Here is an 18,919-nt window from a genome sequence, read left to right on the forward strand (position 1 = left end):
CAAATTGAAAATTCCTGTGCATCCACAACCGCCATATTCCCCTGATTTGGCCCCTGCGGACTTCTGCCTGTTTCCTAAACTGAAATTTTCACTGAAAGGGAAGCGGTTTGACTCGATTGAGGACATCCAGGCAAATATGGAGAGCGTCCTTAACACACTTTAGGAAAAAAAATTCCAGGCATGTTTGCAACAGTGGAAACACCGTTGGAATCGGTGTGTTAGACGGGGACTATTTTGAAGGAGATGCAACACAGTAGCAACAGGCCATGGTAAGTTTACTAGATGAAGTGTATGATGGACAGAGACATTCAGTATATGTAAGTACAAGCATTACTCACGTGAATCCCAAATTCCATTCCAGGTTGTCCATGAGAGACCACGTTGTGTAGCCGATCACTGGAACTTCGTCCGTGTTCACAGCTTCCAGGAGAGCTCCCAAGAAACCCTGTAGAGCAAAAAAAAGTATTTAAAACTAATATGAGTTTGAGGATGGCAGATCTTAAGTTGGACTACGGACCAGGGCAGTGAGTGTTACATACGATGTAGTAATTGATCCTGTCAGTGTCGTTACGTCCTCCTGGATCCTTCCAACCATTCTCAGTTACAATTATCGGGTACCCAGGGTATTCATTAACAATCCAGTTCAACAATCTTCGGAATCCAGAGGGTGATGCCTGAAAGAAAAAGAAAATATTTTATGTATAATTTCCCCATTTTCCTGTCTTTTTAAGGCTTGTGAGTGACTGATGTGAACACTGGAATCATTCATTTTTCTTTCAGCGTAATTCATACGCTCACAATGTGTCCCTAGTTCTCTCTCCATTTTGTGTGTGTGTGTGTGTGTGTGTGTGTGTGTGTGTGTGTGTGTGTGCGTTCTCCTTCCTTAGCATTTGTCCTTCATACTGCTGGGGTCCGATGTTTTGGCTCTGTCACCATTTTATCTGATCTTGGGTCTGATCAGGGTGCTATCTTGCGTGTAGGGCATCAAGCCATCACTGCCTAAGTCGTCGTACTGGCCTTTTACCACTTACTCTCAAACTAAGACCAGTCTTCGCAATCATCGATGCCTCCGATGTAAGAACATGACGGCTTTTTCTCATCTTGTCTGCTATTGGTGCTATTCCATGTAACTTAAGAATCTGCTCATTTGTGACATGATCTTGTTGTGGTAATCCAGATTCCTGGCTGAGCATCTCTGTTTCCACGACAGCGAATCTTCTTTTGTTGAAAGCCAGCATTCAGCACCACCCAGTGCAGCTGGACAAACTACAGCTCGATGTGCTTTCGACTTGAGCCTGTCTAGAATCTTCCGACCACAGAGTGCTCCAGTCACAGAAAGCCACTTGAACCACGTGCTGCTCACGCAGGAAGAAATTTCTGCACTGACGTGTCCATCAGCTGCAGTTGTAGAGCCTGGTAGTTGTCGAGAGGCCAACACCATTGATTCTGATGGTATCCAGCTCACGATCTGTAGTGAGATACATCGTTTTCTTTATGTTGAGTCGTAGACCTACTTCCGCAAGGCGATAGTTCCGGGGCTGGAGACTGCATGTTAGTGGTACCTTCAGAGGCCAGTAGCACGTCGTTAGCGTATAGTAACGTGCAGGGTGCGGCCGTCTGCATATCCCCGGTGACTGAACCCATGACTGTGATGAAGAGCAGAGGCGAGAGAGCATATCCCTGATGCACTCGTACAGAAACTGGAAAATCGCCCTATAGACCGGCAACTGTGTCCTGCTCTTCGGGTCGTAGTAGAGACGTCTGACCCATTCTACTGATTCTTCAGGTACTCCATGCTCCCACAGGGCAAGCCGAAGAAATTCGTGTGGCTCTCGGTCAAAGGATTTTTCGAGGTCAAGGGAAGCAAAGTGTAGATGCATTGACTTCACAGGGTGTTCTTCAATAAGCTGGCGAGCAATATGGATAGCGTCTGTCGCCCCACAGTCCTTCACGAATCCACATGGACTGATAATCTGTCGCATCCTTCTACCGATGATGCGTTCAAAGACCTTCATTGTACGTTACGGACGGTGCATTGGACGACTGTTGCTGCATTCAGCTGGTATACGCTTCTGTCTCCAAACTGGAACCGTAGTAGTTCATGTCCAGTCAGCTGGAATCCTTCCCTCTTCAGTAATTTTGTTGAAGAAACCTGTCAGCCATTCAACTGAATCGCAGTGCTTTAACTTCCACAGGTCTGGAGGTAGATCGTCTGGTCCAGTCACCTTTTTTTTCATTTTATGCAATGCTTCGAACTTTCATTTTAGATGACTGGTGTTATGGGCCTTGTACAGGTTTTATTAAGACCATTTAGAAATTCCTCATTGGAAATTTTTTCAACCTATTTGACCAATCGTTCTGCTACTGAAATCCTATCGTGAATAAGTGAAAAATAAAATCCGTTCATATATAGACAGAATGCATGGCACTTTAATATATGGTGTAAACAGACAAAATTTACAAAAGTTTTAGATTATATAGAGTACTTAAGAACAAAACACTTTTTTATATGGCAAACATGTCACACGGGCACAGTTTCTGTGCTAGGGATCCTTAAAGGCTTTGGCGTTAGTGAGACAGCATTCAAAGTGCCTTGTGATGAGTATTGCTTCAAAGGTATTACTGAAAACGTCGTCCATTAACGGTACTGCACAGCTGGGGGAGAGAGGAGTTTGCTGTATGAGACTCTGATAACCCCTCCAGAAGAGCTGGTTGCCGATTTGGCTGAAGCTGCAACTGTTATTCGTGAAACAGCTGGTTGTTAGACAATCATTAGCAAACAGATGCCAATTACGCCTTAGCCCTTTGAGTTCCACCTGCCATGTGTCCGCTGTTCGCCCACAGGGATCGGCGACCCCTCAGTCACAGAAGCGTCACGGGTTTGCATATGTACAAGGCGTTACCTCCCCGAACTGCGTGGATCACTGCAAGGACGACAGGCAGCAGGACAAGCGCCACAAGAGGTCCTCCATACCAGGGACCTATTTCCTCAACCGTGTCACGTCAACGGAACTGCATCGGCACGAATTCCTCCGCGCCCCGGCTATATAGAGCAGCGCAAGCCAATACATCGGCATTTCGCTTCACCGGAGCTCTGGGCCGATTTGTGTGACAGCTCTTAGTAGCCGATCAGCACAGAGCCAGGTCGAAACCCATCGCACCGGGACCTACGACTTTCCAGTGATATCACGAGATGTACCTGTTGGCCAACTACGACGAACGTTCAACGTTCGTCTTTAAGGATTATCAGTGGTGTACTCTTCACGTTCCACTACGTTCACTCACAGTGTGTTCCAGGCAGATGTCTTTTAGTGTCTCAGAAGTTTAATTTTTTTTTAATTGAGAATTTTCCTTTGTTGTTAAATCTCTCTATTGTCCTCGTAATAAATACTTGTTCCTGTTCAGCTGTGTTTTATTATTTCTTGTCGAGCATCTCATGGGAAATATAGCACCATCAGTATTAAAAATATGTAATTTTAAAATTTGTCACATAATTATTCTTTATTACCAATGCAAACAGCAAATAGAAGACTGAATTAGCTAAAAGTAAACAATCAATTGTCTTGGAGGTGGTAGCAGCCGGAATAAAACATTAGTTTTTTTCACTAAACTAATCTTTATGATCATAGTAAGCGAGGCATATAAGATTAAACTGGCAAAAGGTAAACAATCAGTTGTTTTAAGGCGATGGTTTCGCATTGGAACCTCTGAGACATACAGTTTTCTACCACTCATCATTTCATGTGATATGTTTGAAAGCAAAGTCGCATTTTTCCTAGACAAACTCCCATATCTCGAAACCTCCATGAACTCTAAAGTCTAGAACAAATTATAGTCCTAAATAACAAGCAAAAATGGGCCTAAAATTTAATAAATTTTGTATGGCAACTACACACTGTCCCAGTGGCTTCATTTCGATTATACTCATAAAAGGAGTAGTACATACTGAAATTTATGTTACGATAAATCGGATACTCTTACTTCAACTGTCAATGATCTCCTCAATATGGTCGCTATAAGGAAAACTGCATGTCAGAATCTCCCACAATCACGTAGCACAATCTCTGTACCGACCGTTGCTTTGAACGCTGCTACAATGCAGTTCCTCAGTGTACCACTAGAGGTGTCTGTCATGCAAAAGCATCGGCGGTTTCAGGCGAAAGGCATTGGTACTTAAAAAGTTAATAAACTAGCCGTTTCACGCAAAGAGTAAAAGTAAAAGGAGGACGTTTTCGGCAACGCGTCTAAAGCAGTATTCATCACACAGCAGTTTGAACACCGTCTCTGAACATCACTAGCATCAGATTCTTCACAAACCCCTGCGCACTGGTAACATTTACGTCTCCTAAAAATGCTCCAAAATTTTTATACGTCGTTCTTTAAACCCTGTACATATGCGGTGTCCAATTTATCTTGACCACCACAAATAACTTTTCGTTCAGAAGTAAAATAAAAAATGCGTGATACAAGTGTTGTTTAGCTACAGGGGGAGAGTACCCTGCATGATTGCCTTTGCCCGTTGCAAAGATATGAATAGCAGTACGTCTTTTTTAATAGCATCTTATACTTTTTATTCGGTTACACGCTTCCTGTCTTCAAGGTCTTATTCACGTAAACATGACTTTGTTGCAAACCGTAACACAAAACCAGCGTTGAGTGGCGGTACACAGGGTAACGCCATTCCACTTGTTGCAGGTGACAGTGGACAAACGTTAACACACAGAAAATACACGCCGATCATTCGGTCAAGTGTATTCAGTTGAAGATTAGTGTGACTGCGGTGTACACCAAGAAAGAGAAGGAGAATGCAAGTCATAAGAACAGAAACTTTTCTTACTTAAAATACAGATACTTTTAGTACAGTACTGCAGTAATTTTGAACGGTAGGTTGCTACAGTAGAAAAAGTTCTTTATTAAAAACTGGGTCACCATTACTTTCCTTTTCTCGTGCTTGAAGACAGGAGTAATGCTGCTCAGGCAGAGGAACTCAGAGCAATATCCTGACAAGAATGAAATTAATTTAGCTGTAACAGAGGAAAAAAAATTATTAACTTACTTTTGCCTGTTGAAAACCTACTGCCTCCATGGCTATTACTAACTACGTTGTCATTTAAAAAATGCAGTATTTATTGGTTAAAAACAGTCTTGGTTGCAATTTTAGTTTTTTATTTTTCAACGATACGTTTCGCCTTATTTAGGCATCTTCAGGTTATCTTTTCTAGATGGACGCGAGAGGCACCAAGATCTGCATAACGCGTTCCGTTTCACAGGAGCGAGTAAAAGAGTATTTTTTTGTGTACTTATTGCGTTCATAATATCTTCTTAGGTTTTATATACGCAGATTTATATCTCGTAATACTGCGCTATGAGTCTTGTCAAAAGACAAGTTTCAAAGTGTTAAATTTTACTGTATCTCTGTTAAATTCCGCCACAGAAAAACAGTCACTAAAAACAGTTTTAAATTCGAAGTGATGCTAGAATACACGTATAAATAATATTCCTTCCAGTTAAGCGCACTCTCCAACACAACTGGATGAAGTTGTTGGGGGAAAGTTGCTTGACGTTACCACCGCAGTCGACAAGGAACGTTAGAGGGGGTGCATCCGTCACTGGTTTACTGTCTTGTCGTCGTTGTCCTCTTTCCTGAGATTTTGCCAGCTTCTATGTGTAGTTGGTGTTCTTTGTGATAATGGAGGGCGCTGAAGCCACAGTTGGAGGCAGTGGGAGCGCCCCCCGCCGCGCACCACGTCCCGGGGGTTTCCAGCTGCGTTCTGGGCGGAGCAGCTTCCCCACATTCGCCCTTTTGTCCCGCTCACACATCTTCTTGCTTCTGTCTCTTGATCTTCTTGATTCTTGGATACAGTCGGGTTCATTGGGATTTGTCTTTTCGTCCTTCCTCTTTGGGAACTATTCCGTGCTTGATGCACAATGGATTGAGGGATCTATGACCACGTAATTTGATCCCTTCAACCCATCAATCCACCCATCCTAAGACGTCTGCTCATTTTTTTCTGGTTGTGTGTTACATTTGACGAAATATTTTGATTTAGTGTTGTCGACTATCTCGCTGTTGTCACAGGCTCCGGCGACTGCAGCAGCTCACCTCGTTCCGAGAAGTGACGATGCCGGAGTCGCGGCTTTTAGACGGCGATATGCCACTCACACCTGACGTCACGAACTCCGTGCTGTAGTGGTTTAGCCCGATAAAGTCTGCCGACCCTGCAACATAGTTTTCGTCGGAGATCTTTCAAATACATGCACACGACTTCGTAATGTAACATGAAGAGATAAAAACAAAGTACAGAATTAGTTCAGAGTAGCAGATATGTAACTAACAGTGATCTAAACTACAATTACTATAGCTAACAATAATATCTAACACATATTACTACTATAATTGATTGTCTGAACAGAATTATAAATGTATCTTACGCCAGCTAATACGGTTGTATGCGGAGATGGACGAGATTGTTAGTTTCGTTACTATTTTCTTCCACGTGAATCCGATGCACAGCAGTGACAGCTACCCGACAGAAAAATTTTAACATGATAAGGACATCGAAAAAGATATGATTGTCGGAAGGACAGACTCAGCATACAGGAAAGTCAAAACAACCTTTGGTGACATTAAAAGCAACGGTGGTAACATTAAGAGTGCAATGGGAATTCCACTGTTAAATGCAGAAGAGAGAGCAGATAGGTGGAAAGAATACATTGAAAGCCTCTATGAGGGTGAAGATTTGTCTGATGTGATAGAAGAAGAAACAGGAGTCGATTTAGAAGAGATAGGGGATCCAGTATTAGAATCGGAATTTAAAAGAGCTTTGGAGGACTTACGGTCAAATAAGGCAGAAGGGATAGATAACATTCCATCAGAATTTCTACAATCATTGGGGGAAGTGGCAACAAAACGACTATTCACGTTGGTGTGTAGAATATATGAGTCTGGCGACATACCATCTGACTTTCGGAAAAGCATCATCCACACAATTCCGAAGACGGCAAGAGCTGACAAGTGCGAGAATTATCGCACAATCAGCTTAACAGCTCATGCATCGAAGCTGCTTACAAGAATAATATGCAGAAGAATGGAAAAGAAAATTGAGAATGCGCTAGGTGACGATCAGTTTGGCTTTAGGAAAAGTAAAGGGACGAGAGAGGCAATTCTGACGTTACGGCTAATAATGGAAGCAAGGCTAAAGAAAAATCAAGACACTTTCATAGGATTTGTCGACCTGGAAAAAGCGTTCGACAATATAAAATGGTGCGAGATTCTGAAAAAAGTAGGGGTAAGCTATAGGGAGAGACGGGTCATATACAATATGTACAACAACCAAGAGGGAATAACAAGAGTGGACGATCAAGAACGAAGTGCTCGTATTAAGAAGGGTGTAAGACAAGGCTGTAGCCTTTCGCCCCTACTCTTCAATCTGTACATCGAGGAATCAATGATGGAAATAAAAGAAAGGTTCAGGAGTGGAATTGAAATACAAGGTGAAAGGATATCAATGATACGATTCGCTGATGACATTGCTATCCTGAGTGAAAGTGAAGAAGAATTAAATGATCTGCTGAACGGAATAAACAGTCTAATGAGTACACAGTATGGTTTGAGAGTAAATCGGAGAAAGACGAAGGTAATGAGAAGTAGTAGAAATGAGAACAGCGAGAAACTTAACATCAGGATCGATGGTCACGAAGTCAATGAAGTTAAGGAATTCTGATACCTAGGCAGTAAAATAACCAATGACGGACGGAGCAAGGAGGACATCAAAAGCAGACTTGCTATGGCAAAAAAGGCATTTCTGGCCAAGAGAAGTCTACTAATATCAAATACCGGCCTTAATTTGAGGAAGAAATTTCTGAGGATGTATGTCTGGAGTACAGCATTGTATGGTAGTGTAACATGGACTGTGGGAAAACCGGAACAGAAGAGAATCGAAGCATTTGAGATGTGGTGCTATAGACGAATGTTGAAAATTAGGTGGACTGATAAGGTAAGGAATGAGTAGGTTCTACGCAGAATCGGAGAGGAAAGGAATATGTGGAAAACACTGATAAGGAGAAGGGACAGGATGATAGGACATCTACTAAGACATGAGGGAATGACTTACATGGTACTAGAGGGAGCTGTAGAGGGCAAAAACTGTAGAGGAAGACAGAGATTGGAATACGTCAAGCAAATAATTGAGGACGTAGGTTGCAAGTTCTACTCTGAGATGAAGAGGTTAGCACAGAAAAGGAATTCGTGGCGGGCCGCATCAAACCAGTCAGTAGACTGATGACCAAAAACTAAAAAAGTGAGAATTCTTGAGTAATGAGAGAGGATATATCCGGAAAGAAGATATTAGTAAATCAAACAACGTGTATGAGAGTTTTTTAACAACAGTGTAGCGTAAGAATAGCGTGTACAGCATAACTGGGATAGAAAAAAGTAAATTGCCATCCGACTGACATAAGTATAGTCGTTTTAATACTGTTACATAGAACAGGGAGAGGCTACTACAAACTTTCATGGCGCTATCGCCCACTTGTCAATGACTTTGGTTGATGTGGTAGAGTATTTTCGGAAAAAGGAGGATAAAATTGAGTTTCAGTTCAGCGAAGTAGCACGTTTGTTATTTTGAGGCTGCTACAGCAACCACTTTTGTGTCTTTCTGAGCAGATGTGCAAATTCGTGAAAGGCAATAAGAGAGCCGTTGTTTTAAAATTGCTTTCAATAAAATTCTTTTCTTTCTTTTTTTGTATAACGATTTCTGCCGTTATTCATTGTATTTGAATTCCTTTTTTATCGTGATTATTATACCTCCAATATACACCTGCAAAACACAGTACGAAGAATTTTAGATGTTCGCTGAACGTTATAAATCGTTATCAGTACACAGCAGTACGCGTTCTGTGAGCGCTAACAATTCACCATTACCATGCGCATGGCATCTGAGATCGTACAATGTAATAAGTAATTTTGGAACAAAAAGGTCCTAACAAACGTACAGAAAGGCTGAAAGTAATTTTTAGAACATGTAATTGTCAATAAAACTTCTTCATTATTACATACTGAAAAAGTATTATCTACTCGTATTGACAGCAGCATGACCGCTGAATATGATTCTTCTATAAAAGCGAAAATCATTCTGTGGATGAGCTTTTCACTTTGTAATGGTGCTGTTAACACAAAAAGAACGAAAAGTAACAATAGGAAAAAGGTGGTTGACCAAGTTGAGCATGGGGTGAAATTCACGAGTCAGGCAAGCCAAGACACAGCAGTTGGGAAATATTCTCTGTGTCGACAGCTGACGGAATGAAATTCAAAATTACGCTGATCGACTGCATCGTATTCAGTTGCAAGTACAGTAGTATTTAACGTAGCTGTCTGTCCTTACAATTACAGCTTGATAATTCTCATATAAATATTTGGTAGTCTAGAGAAGAAGTTAGAATGAAATAATCAATAACAAAATAGGAACAATTTGCGTGGAACTGCACAGAATCTCAGCCCAACGCCAACATGGTGACTCAGATTCCTCTGGGAAACAGTTAGTGGTAAACATCTTATTTGTGTCACCAGATGCTTAACACTATCTTTTGTGGATACTCACTAGCCTGGTCAAGGGAAGATCCCTTTTCTCAAGGATTAGTGATTATTTTAACTTCAGAAAAAGAAAGTAAAGGCAACATAATTACATTGTTACCAGTGATGTAACCGAATAGAAACGCTCGGTATTGTTCTAGCCATGGACGAAGTCCAGGCAATAGCAGAGATGTGACCGTACACTGACTTGCGCTTATTTGAATTAGATGATGCAGTACCCGAAACAGGGGCGGATACAGAATGTTTTCTGCGAGGGACACATGGATTAGAAGCGTGAAGAAGTCCTTAAAGGCTTCGTGAGTCTACTTTTAACATAAAGACACACGCACGCACGCACGCACGCACAAACAAACAATCAGAGAGAGAGAGAGAGAGAGAGAGAGAGAGAGAGAGAGAGATATGATGCAAATAAAGTTTCCTCTTGTGTTTCCTATAGAAGATACCCTCCTTCAGCTTTCTTCGTTGATGCAATACCTTGATGGAAACGCGTCAATGCCAGTCCGTTTGAACGATCTTCTGTCATCTTGCTGAGAAGATATTTCTTTAGAAAGATCTCTCCACAGTGCTGGTTGTTATAGGAAATGTGCAGTACAACTCACTCTAGTTCTAATATTTGGCAGGACCGTTCTGCTGGAAAATTTTCCATGTTTTCGTCCATTTGTTGCCAAATTTTGTAGCTCTCCCTTCAATGCTACAGAACAAGGGAGATTTTCTTTGTATGGTTCAGTACTTTGCCAAACATGTGCTATATCTTTATCACTGAAGTTCTGTTACAGAAATCTTTGTAGATGTTCGATTGTTTGTAGCTGAGTTGTAGGGAGTTCTAATGACATTTCATTTAAAAAATGATTGAGAAAAAGTGTGAACACTGACATATTCTTTTCTACAGACTGTGTCAGAAAATTCGGTCTGTTGGTGTGTTTAAAGCGTAGGTGTACACTGCCACGTAAACAGAGTGCCACGTGAAAGCATTTCCGAAAGTTCTCCATCGATTAGTTAAAGCATCTGTTTACTTATATATTCAGTTAGCTTTTACTGCCGGATTCGTTCGCGTAGTAGTAGTATTGTTATGGTGAGGAAATATCGCAGAAGCACGGATCGCAATGCGCCCCGTCCCATCCGTTGCCCCAACGAACTAAGTCAGATGTTATAAGTGTTTATATGTCAATGGCATCAGAACACCGGCACGAATGCGTCGATTTCAATGCAGATGTTTTATTTACTTGAAGCCTAGTTTAATCAAAATAGTCGTGACATCTATTTGATGAAAGTTTGTTCAGCCGTTTGAAGGGAATCTGCTATATGAAGAAAAGTGTTTGCCTACACCAGCACGCTACCACAATCATAATTTTTGTGATGTGTTTAGGAATCGCTTGGGCCAAGTGCAATCAAAGGACAAAAATTGTTATGCGTGAACCGTAAAAGCTAAGCATATGCTCTCACGGACTTGTGTAGATCTTTTTGAGATATACAATTTCATACTTTCCAGTCTGACGTAGCTCTTGTCGCCTGCGCAATGCCTTCATTTACTGTTATCGACCCTCATCACCTCTGCCCACCGATTTAATTTTTTTAAGAAGCCTATGTTCCTTGTCGGGATTAAAACTACGTACCTCCATACGACATCAAATTCGATTCAGTGGTTCTGCCGTTAAAATGTGACAGACCGACAGAGTTACTTTCACATCTATAAAATTGGCGCCTTATGGATTACTCACTGTGTCTTTCAGCAAGAAGTGAAGAGCTATGTCATGACTGAAATACGCTGGCTCCCGATGAAAACGGCAAGAAGGACACAAGGTACTATTCACCAACAAGAAGACTTTGGCTAAATGTCAAGGCACATAGCGCAACAAATAAACTGACTGTAAGAAGCCTGAAGATGATGCAAAATTGAAACGTGTAGCTTCAAATGAAGCTGTTTATAGTAGTAACTCGTGGCAGTATTATTTCTTGCTATCTAGGAAAGGAATCCAGAGATACCAAATATTTACCGGAAATGTCTGAATGTGTGAGCCTAAACGCATCCCTAGAAATTAACAAATTTTTCGCAAAGTAAAAGATTTAACTTTGCATGCATAGTGAGTGAAACCTATACAACAGCCCATTTATTTGCTATGCAGTCACGATAGACGACGTCATCTTTTATTGTAATTCCATCGTAAATTCTGACAAAAAAAAAGAAAGAAACAAGAAGGCACAACAGAACAAGCCACACTTACGTTTCGGTAATTCCAGGCTTTTCTCATCTTTTAAACTCAAAATTACATGCTGCTCATAAGTAAAAATTGCAATCAAAGAACCCTCCCCTCTCTCTCTCTATTCGCCCCCCTCCCCCTCTCTCTCTCTCTCTCTCTCGAACTGTCTAGGCGGGCAGGGGGAGGGAGCACGTGCCCCTCTCCCCCGTCCTAAACTCACCATCGACCCAAAACACCACTTTCGAACCTGTGCTAAGTGGTCCTCACTCACCTTCGTATCGGAAACTGTCCAGTGACTCACGCGTATGTCTCGTGGTGCCAAGACCCAACCGAATGCAGTGTTTGTGGGGTCACGCTCACAGGGCATCTTGTTTTAACGTACTGATCTGTGGGGAAGCTTTGGTCTGCCGTGGAGATGCCGAGACATTGGCAAGAAAACTGTTGATATTTTTTGTGTCGTTTGGACTCCTATTCAGTTTAATTGGACGAAGATTTTGTTGTGTTTGTGGATGGCTGGTTCATCCTATTAGTTCCGCGACCAGGCAGCCATATTTATGCTATCCGCTGTTTTATCGATACTACTTAATTACGACGACGCGTAAAGAGATGAACTGGAGATTGCATATCAAATTTTTTATTGCTGTGGGTGCAGTTATATGGACTTTGCTTTTCGTTTTAAAAAGAGTGACTAGTTGTACAGTTGTACCACTATCTTGAGGAACGGCACTGAGAACCACGCTGTTTAGCTCCCAACAACTTTAAATCCATCCACCCATCCATTGAGCCTGTACTGTTGAATTCAAATGTCCCACGAACGTAAAATAGTGAGAGTACTTCATGTTTGCCAGTTACTGGGGACGCTTGTGTGAAACATTACGGATTAAACGAAGTGGAGGGCACTGTAGAAAGCCGGATCCGTCAGCAACCCAAGAATATCTGCACTGAAGCCACCCACTCCCTTCCTACACCCCGAAATCGGTGTCTTAGTGTCAATGACAATTATGTATAGTTGTACCGTTCCACATGAACTGTAACTATAATATTGTTATAAAAATTTCTTTACACGTAACTGTAGTGTCCTTTTAATTTGGACACACTGCATATTTTGTGCATCCCGTGACATTGCTTAGCACGCCTATAGTCGCTGGTGACGTCTATCGCTAATCCACTCACCCCTGATGTACTCCACCTCCTCCTGTGTGAAGAATGGCAGCCTGGACCGGGGTCTCCCCTCTGCTGCGCTGTTGGCGTCCATCGTCTGTCTCACCACAGCCGGGTAGTCCCCTTCTGCACTGAAGATAGGGTGAGCGAAGATGCCCACCTGCGATGAACAGACCAGTATCTTTCTCTGTCAAGCACTATGTACAGGGAGTAAAGGCTACAAGTGCAGGTATTTTTGATGGGGACTGAGGAAGGTGTACTGAACATCAGATCAGTATTTACTTCATTTGCAGACTAATGATTATTACAACTCGTGTGCTTTAGGTTGGGTAGTACTCATGGCAAAAGCTAGCCATTGAAGTTTATTTTGGCTGCGCGGGGTAGCTGCGCTATCTAGGGGCCTTGCCACGGTTCGCGCGGCTCCCCCCGTCGGAGGTTCGAGTCCTCCCTCGGGCATTGGTGTGTGTGTGTGTGTGTGTTGTCCTTAGCGTAAGTCAGTGTAAGTTAGATTAAGTAGTGTATAAGCCTACGGACCGATGACCTCAGCAGTTTGGTCCCATAGGAACATACCACAATTTTTTTTTCCAAAAGTTTATTTTACCCTGGGCGGCGGACAGGTACGGAAGTGTGAATGCTTGGAGGGGCAAAAGGATAGTCCATACCGACAGACGTTGTTCACTTCGCAGTGCCGTTACGGCCGTGCAGCACACTTCAGGTCGTAAAGTTTTATGTGGGAAGACTGCTAAGGGAAACAACTAACACACTGTTGTGCGTACGTATAAAAATATCTGCACTTACATCCGTTACACTCTATGTAAGAACCGAACCACTAAACTCGTAAGGAATCCAGATTTGTTTGCGGGCCATCCTCCGCAGCACGCATAGAAATACTTGTTTTGTAAATAAAACCACCTTTTTCTGCTGCTATTTAATTTATTTACCCCAGACGCGTTTCGCCTTTTTCTTATTTTAAGGCATAATTCGTGGGATCTATAACGATACAGTTTTGTTAGTTTTAGATTATTAAACAGTTCACGGGGTGATTTTTTATGTAAAAATTTCATTACTTACGATTTGCTGATCTGCGATTCTGCTTATCTAGTCTGGAGGTCGCACTACCACTTTATTACTGACACACAAGCACAACTTTAAGTTCTGACCTTCTTCGCACTGTTGACCACGTTTCTCCTTTTTTTGTGGTTACTATTGTTCTTTGGCCACTCGATACAACTATTTCCTCGAACAATGCTTTTCACGACGTAAATATTGCAACTCCATTATGTGTTTCCTCCTCTTTGGCATATTTACCTACTTGTTTCCAACCTAATGAAGCATATGTTCAAGACTAATTTTTTTGGGGGGGAGGGGGAGGTTGGTGTTTTGAATTGTATGGTGTTGTACTAGTTGTTAACGAGTGGTTGAAAACTTTGGTGACAGCTGATTTTACTTTTCGTTTCAGTATTCTGTGGAGTGGTTCATGGATACGTTGTTAGGTGGTATTATTATTATATTGGATAGTGTTCTTATATTAATCCTCTTTGGGAGCGTTATTCTATTATTTTATCTATTAGTGTCAATAATGAATTGATTGGCATGTGTACTTGACCACTGAACAGCGTTTTCCTTTGTTTTGGTTTTCTGTATGTGATCATTTTCTTGCAGGGTTAGGAAGTGTTTTTTATTGCTGATTCTAATTATTTTCATGTCGTCTTAGAATCAACAATAAAAACACCTCCTAACCCCGCAAGAAAATTACCACATACAGAAAACCAAAGCAGAAAGGAAAATAATGTTGAGTGGTCAAGTACACACGCTAACCAATTAATTATTGACACTAATAGATAAAATAATAGAATAACGCTCGCAAAGAGGATTAATATAATAACACTATCCTATATAATAATAATACCGCCCAACAACGTATCCATAAACCATACAATTCAAAACACGAACCTCCTCCCCCCCCCCCCCCCACCAAAAAAAATTAGTCTTGAACATGTGCTTCATTAGGTTGGCAACAAGTACGTAAAAATGCCAAAGAGAAGGAAACACATAATGGAGTTGCAATATTTACGTCGTGAAAAGCATTGTCCGACGAAATAGTTATATCGAGTGGCCAAAGAAGAATAGTAACCATAAAAAAGAAGGAGAAACATGGTCAACAGTGTGAAGAAGGTCAGAACTTAAAGTTGTGCTTGTATGTCAGTAATAAAGTGGTAGTGCGACCTCCAGACCAGATGAGAAGAATCGCAGATCAGCAAAAATCGCCCCGTGAACTGTTTAATAATCTACAACTAACAAAACTGTATCGTTATAGATCCCACTGATTATGCATTAGAATAATAAAAAGGTGAAACGCGTATGGGATAAGTAAATTAAGTGACAACAGGACAAGGCGGTTTTATTTACAAGTCTTTCTACAGTCAACTTTCAAACTGTATAGTGCTATGATCAAACTACAACAATTTCTTAGAATTGAACACGTCAAGACCAACATGGATAAATTTCTTTGTGGCAGTAGACGTAATTACAACTTCAGCAGCGGGATGTAACAGGCTAACTAGCCCATCTCAGAGCTACAGTACTCACCTGGAACTGGCGGCCTCTTTCACTAGCTTCTGCATCCTCTGTCGAATTAGAAGCTGGCTCAGGACCTCCCATATTAAGGGTGATTCCTACACTACCTGTAAACCATTCGTAAACAAATGTCTTATTTGCTATTTAGATAATGTCACATACAGTTATTGAAACGTAAGACGTCTAACAAAGTGAGGTAACAGAGGTGCTGAGTGAAGAGCGACAACATTCTGAATTCAACTCGAAAAGCATGTTATAAAAAATATACTGCACAATGCAGTTACCCCGAAGCATATTGTAGGTTAGTAAATTTGAAACGTCTAGCACGAAAACTAAGTAGTGTTATATCACCCGACAAAGTGAACTCATTACTGTTCACACACTTCAAGCTGACACTCGACGCTGTGATTGATGGAAGCTATCACAAATGGGAAATGTCTTAACGGTCGCTACCATCAGCCATCGCGTCTATTGTCAACTTGGGCTGTGCGAAGAAAACGTGGCCGAGGTGGCACCACACCGGCGAAACAGCGATGGCAGGCGTTAATAGCACACACTGCACTCACCTTGCATGCGGACCGCTGTCAAACGTTACACGTCTGTATCACCCACTGAATGAAGTGTCCATTTAGAACAAAAACAGGACTGGCAGCTGTAGTGTTAGAAATTTTACAATATATTATTAAATTGCTCGTGAGTGTGGCATTTGCATATGAAATCAAAAAGATCACAACTGAAACCTCCTCGCAGATTAAAACTGTGTGCCGGACCGAGACTCGAACTCGGGACCTTTATCCATCGCGGGCAAGAAGTCTACCGACTGAGCTACCCAAGCACGACTCACGCCCCCTCCTCACAGCTTTACTTCTGCCAGTACCTCGTCTCCTACCTTCCAAACTTTACAGAAGCTCTCCTCTCATTCTGAGACCACAGTTTCTTAAGCTAAGTGCGGCACTGCCAATTACATGAAGGGGTTAGCAGCCCCTGTTGCAAGCGCGTAGAGAGATTAATCAGGAACATTAATTTTTATCATAAAGTGCCTATGGACCGCGGTTATTCAAATGCAATTCAAAAATTACTTTTACTTCTGAGAAAGAAAATACACTGCTTAGCAGATTTAAAGAATCACTTTTTCAAAACAACTTAATTGTCTCCCATTGCGACGCATAAGTTTGGAATTTGGCTGAAGGATGCCTACAAACTTCCTCTGTGGTGGTGAAAAAATATGGATCCCTGCAATATCACACTCGAGCTCAGTGAAGCTTCAAACAGCATCGTGTAGACACATGCGGAGAAAAGGTCACAGCTCGGAAGTTCATGTGAGTTGTAAGATGGCATACTGATGTTACACTGGCACCAAATTTCACCAAAATTCTGCCTAACACTAGCGTGGAAGTGTCACACGATTGGACGGTCGCCACAGTCCCTCTTAGCCACGTTTCACCCCTTTTTTTTCTTTTTCTTTTTTGATGCCTCTGCGATGGAAGTCAGAACCACGACACCCAGCTTTGAAATCACGCTGCTTTCTAATGAGTAACAGAGGAAAAAATTTCGGAAGCGCCGTCACACCGAATCGACACGAATGGGTCTCAGGGAATGGCACAAAGGCCGTTAGTGAAACCACCCCTTTCCATGGGGCTTTGATTCTCACACATTCCGTGGTTGAAAACGACAGCTCGCAGTGCGATGACCAACGTTTGACGCTGCCGACAGCCCAGGACGTTTCAACCCATCGCTAAGGACTTTCTGATCTCCATCCTCTTTGAAAGCTATTGCAACGCGACCGCTGTTTACAGCTTGGAACCACTGGGATCTTTCAAAAATACTCTTCGAAATTTGAGGATGGTCTGAGGCAGGAAAGCGTACTTTTGCTTTCTCAGCGCTCCCACGGCGTGCCGGCCGCGGTGGTCTGGCGCTGCAGTCCGGAACCGCGGGACTGCTACGGTCGCAGGTTCGAATCCTGCCTCGGGCATGGGTGTGTGTGATGTCCTTAGGTTAGTTAGGTTTAAGTAGTTCTAAGTTCTAGGGGACTTATGACCTAAGATGTTGAGTCCCATAGTGCTCAGAGCCATTTGAACCATTTGAACCACGGCGTGATCGCGTGGAAGTGCAACATTAACACGTGCGTGAATAAAACAGCAAAAGATAACTCAAAGATCCTGCAGTTCGGCGACATCCTCGGTGCTACGGACGAACATTAGTTGAGCACGTTAGAAATGTACCTCCATAAATTTCGACACGAAATCAACCTAGCGTCTGCTCTAGCGTCTGAGGCTTAGGCAACCGCTTCGACACTCCTTGAGTGCGGTTGCCTTCTTTCAGGCGGTAGAGCAGCAGCCATTGATGTCGAAGTTTCTGAAGGTACATTTCTGTCGCGCTCCACAAAGGTGCGTGGGTAGCACCGAGAAATGTCGGGTCTTGGAGGGACCCTTTGTCGTTTTACTCTCGCATATTTTAATGTTACACTCCCGGTCGATCACGCTACAGGAAAGAGGAAAACAAGAGGGCTGAAAAAGCGCAAGTACCCTTTCCTGCTTTGGATCGCGTTCGGATTTCATTGAATGGTATCGAACGGTCTCTAGTCGTTCCAACCTGCACAAGAGAGCAAAAACAGCGATGTGTCTGAAATGTTTTTCTCTGTCATCCATGAGAAAACTGCGTGATTTCAACACCTGATGTCGCGGTTGTGACCGCCATCGCATAGACGTCAAAAGAAGTATGAAACGTCCCCTTTGAACAATTATACACGACTGTCCTTAAACTGATACACAATATTTTTTTTTTTTTTTTAGCGCAATGCAATCTGACTTTCAAAAATCCCTACAAAAGAATGGCCCTGACTAACATTAAACTATACCTTTCACAAATCACTTACCTCACAAAAATCTTCGCTGCTCAAGCTACTGCAATACAGGTGCGCCACTACTGCCAGCTAAATGAAAGATTCAAACTACTGAAGGCACTAACTACTGATAGGGATAGTTAGCAAATGAAAGATATTAATAGAGAACAAACAATGTATTTACCTTGATATCATCATGTATAAATATAGCAGTTCATGACAAATTACAAATCTCCGCCATCTCTCTCCCCACATCCACCACTGCTGGCGGCTCACCTCCAACTGCGCAACGCTACGCGCTGTTCACAGCCAGCTGCCTAACACTACAATGGCGAGTATTACAACAATGCAAAGCAGCCACAGACTGCACACAGCACAGCCAGTGATTTTCATACAGAGGTGGCGTTACCAATAAAAAACCTAAACAGCCTACTTACATAGCCCCCATGCTCCCTACAAAAAATTTTACAAATTGGATTGGGCAGTGGCCAATACAGATTTGAAAAAATTTTTCATAATTACAATAACAAAGAAATCAAATGCACACAC

At 42.2% G+C, this 18,919-nt stretch overlaps 1 protein-coding gene across 1 annotated transcript; it reads right to left on the minus strand.

Annotated features, from left to right (window-relative positions):
- Positions 1–334: 334 nt before the first annotated feature.
- On the minus strand, positions 335–15,612 carry LOC124622784 (myrosinase 1-like). The gene is made up of 5 exons (XM_047148576.1): positions 15,541–15,612; positions 12,964–13,111; positions 6,104–6,219; positions 540–674; positions 335–445 (listed from the first exon to the last, which is right to left on the minus strand). The coding sequence occupies exons 1-5, from the start codon at positions 15,610–15,612 to the stop codon at positions 335–337; spliced, it is 582 nt and encodes a 193-aa protein (XP_047004532.1).
- Between the last annotated feature and the right edge of the window lie 3,307 nt (positions 15,613–18,919).

The sequence above is a fragment of the Schistocerca americana genome, chromosome 7, assembly GCF_021461395.2.
Source record: "Schistocerca americana isolate TAMUIC-IGC-003095 chromosome 7, iqSchAmer2.1, whole genome shotgun sequence".
Lineage (NCBI taxonomy): Eukaryota > Metazoa > Arthropoda > Insecta > Orthoptera > Acrididae > Schistocerca > Schistocerca americana.

What these genes read in the sequence shown, in the direction of transcription:
- LOC124622784 (XM_047148576.1), bottom strand. Translation starts at nt 15,612, where the DNA reads ATGGGAGGTCCTGAGCCAGCTTCTAATTCGACAGAGGATGCAGAAGCT. An exon ending in GGAGGTGGAGTACATCAGGG is followed by an intron (nt 6,220 to 12,963) that starts GTGAGTGGATTA and finishes ACTATGTTGCAG; the next exon opens with GGTCGGCAGACTTTATCGGG. An exon ending in ACAGGATCAATTACTACATC is followed by an intron (nt 446 to 539) that starts GTATGTAACACT and finishes TTTGCTCTACAG; the next exon opens with GGTTTCTTGGGAGCTCTCCT.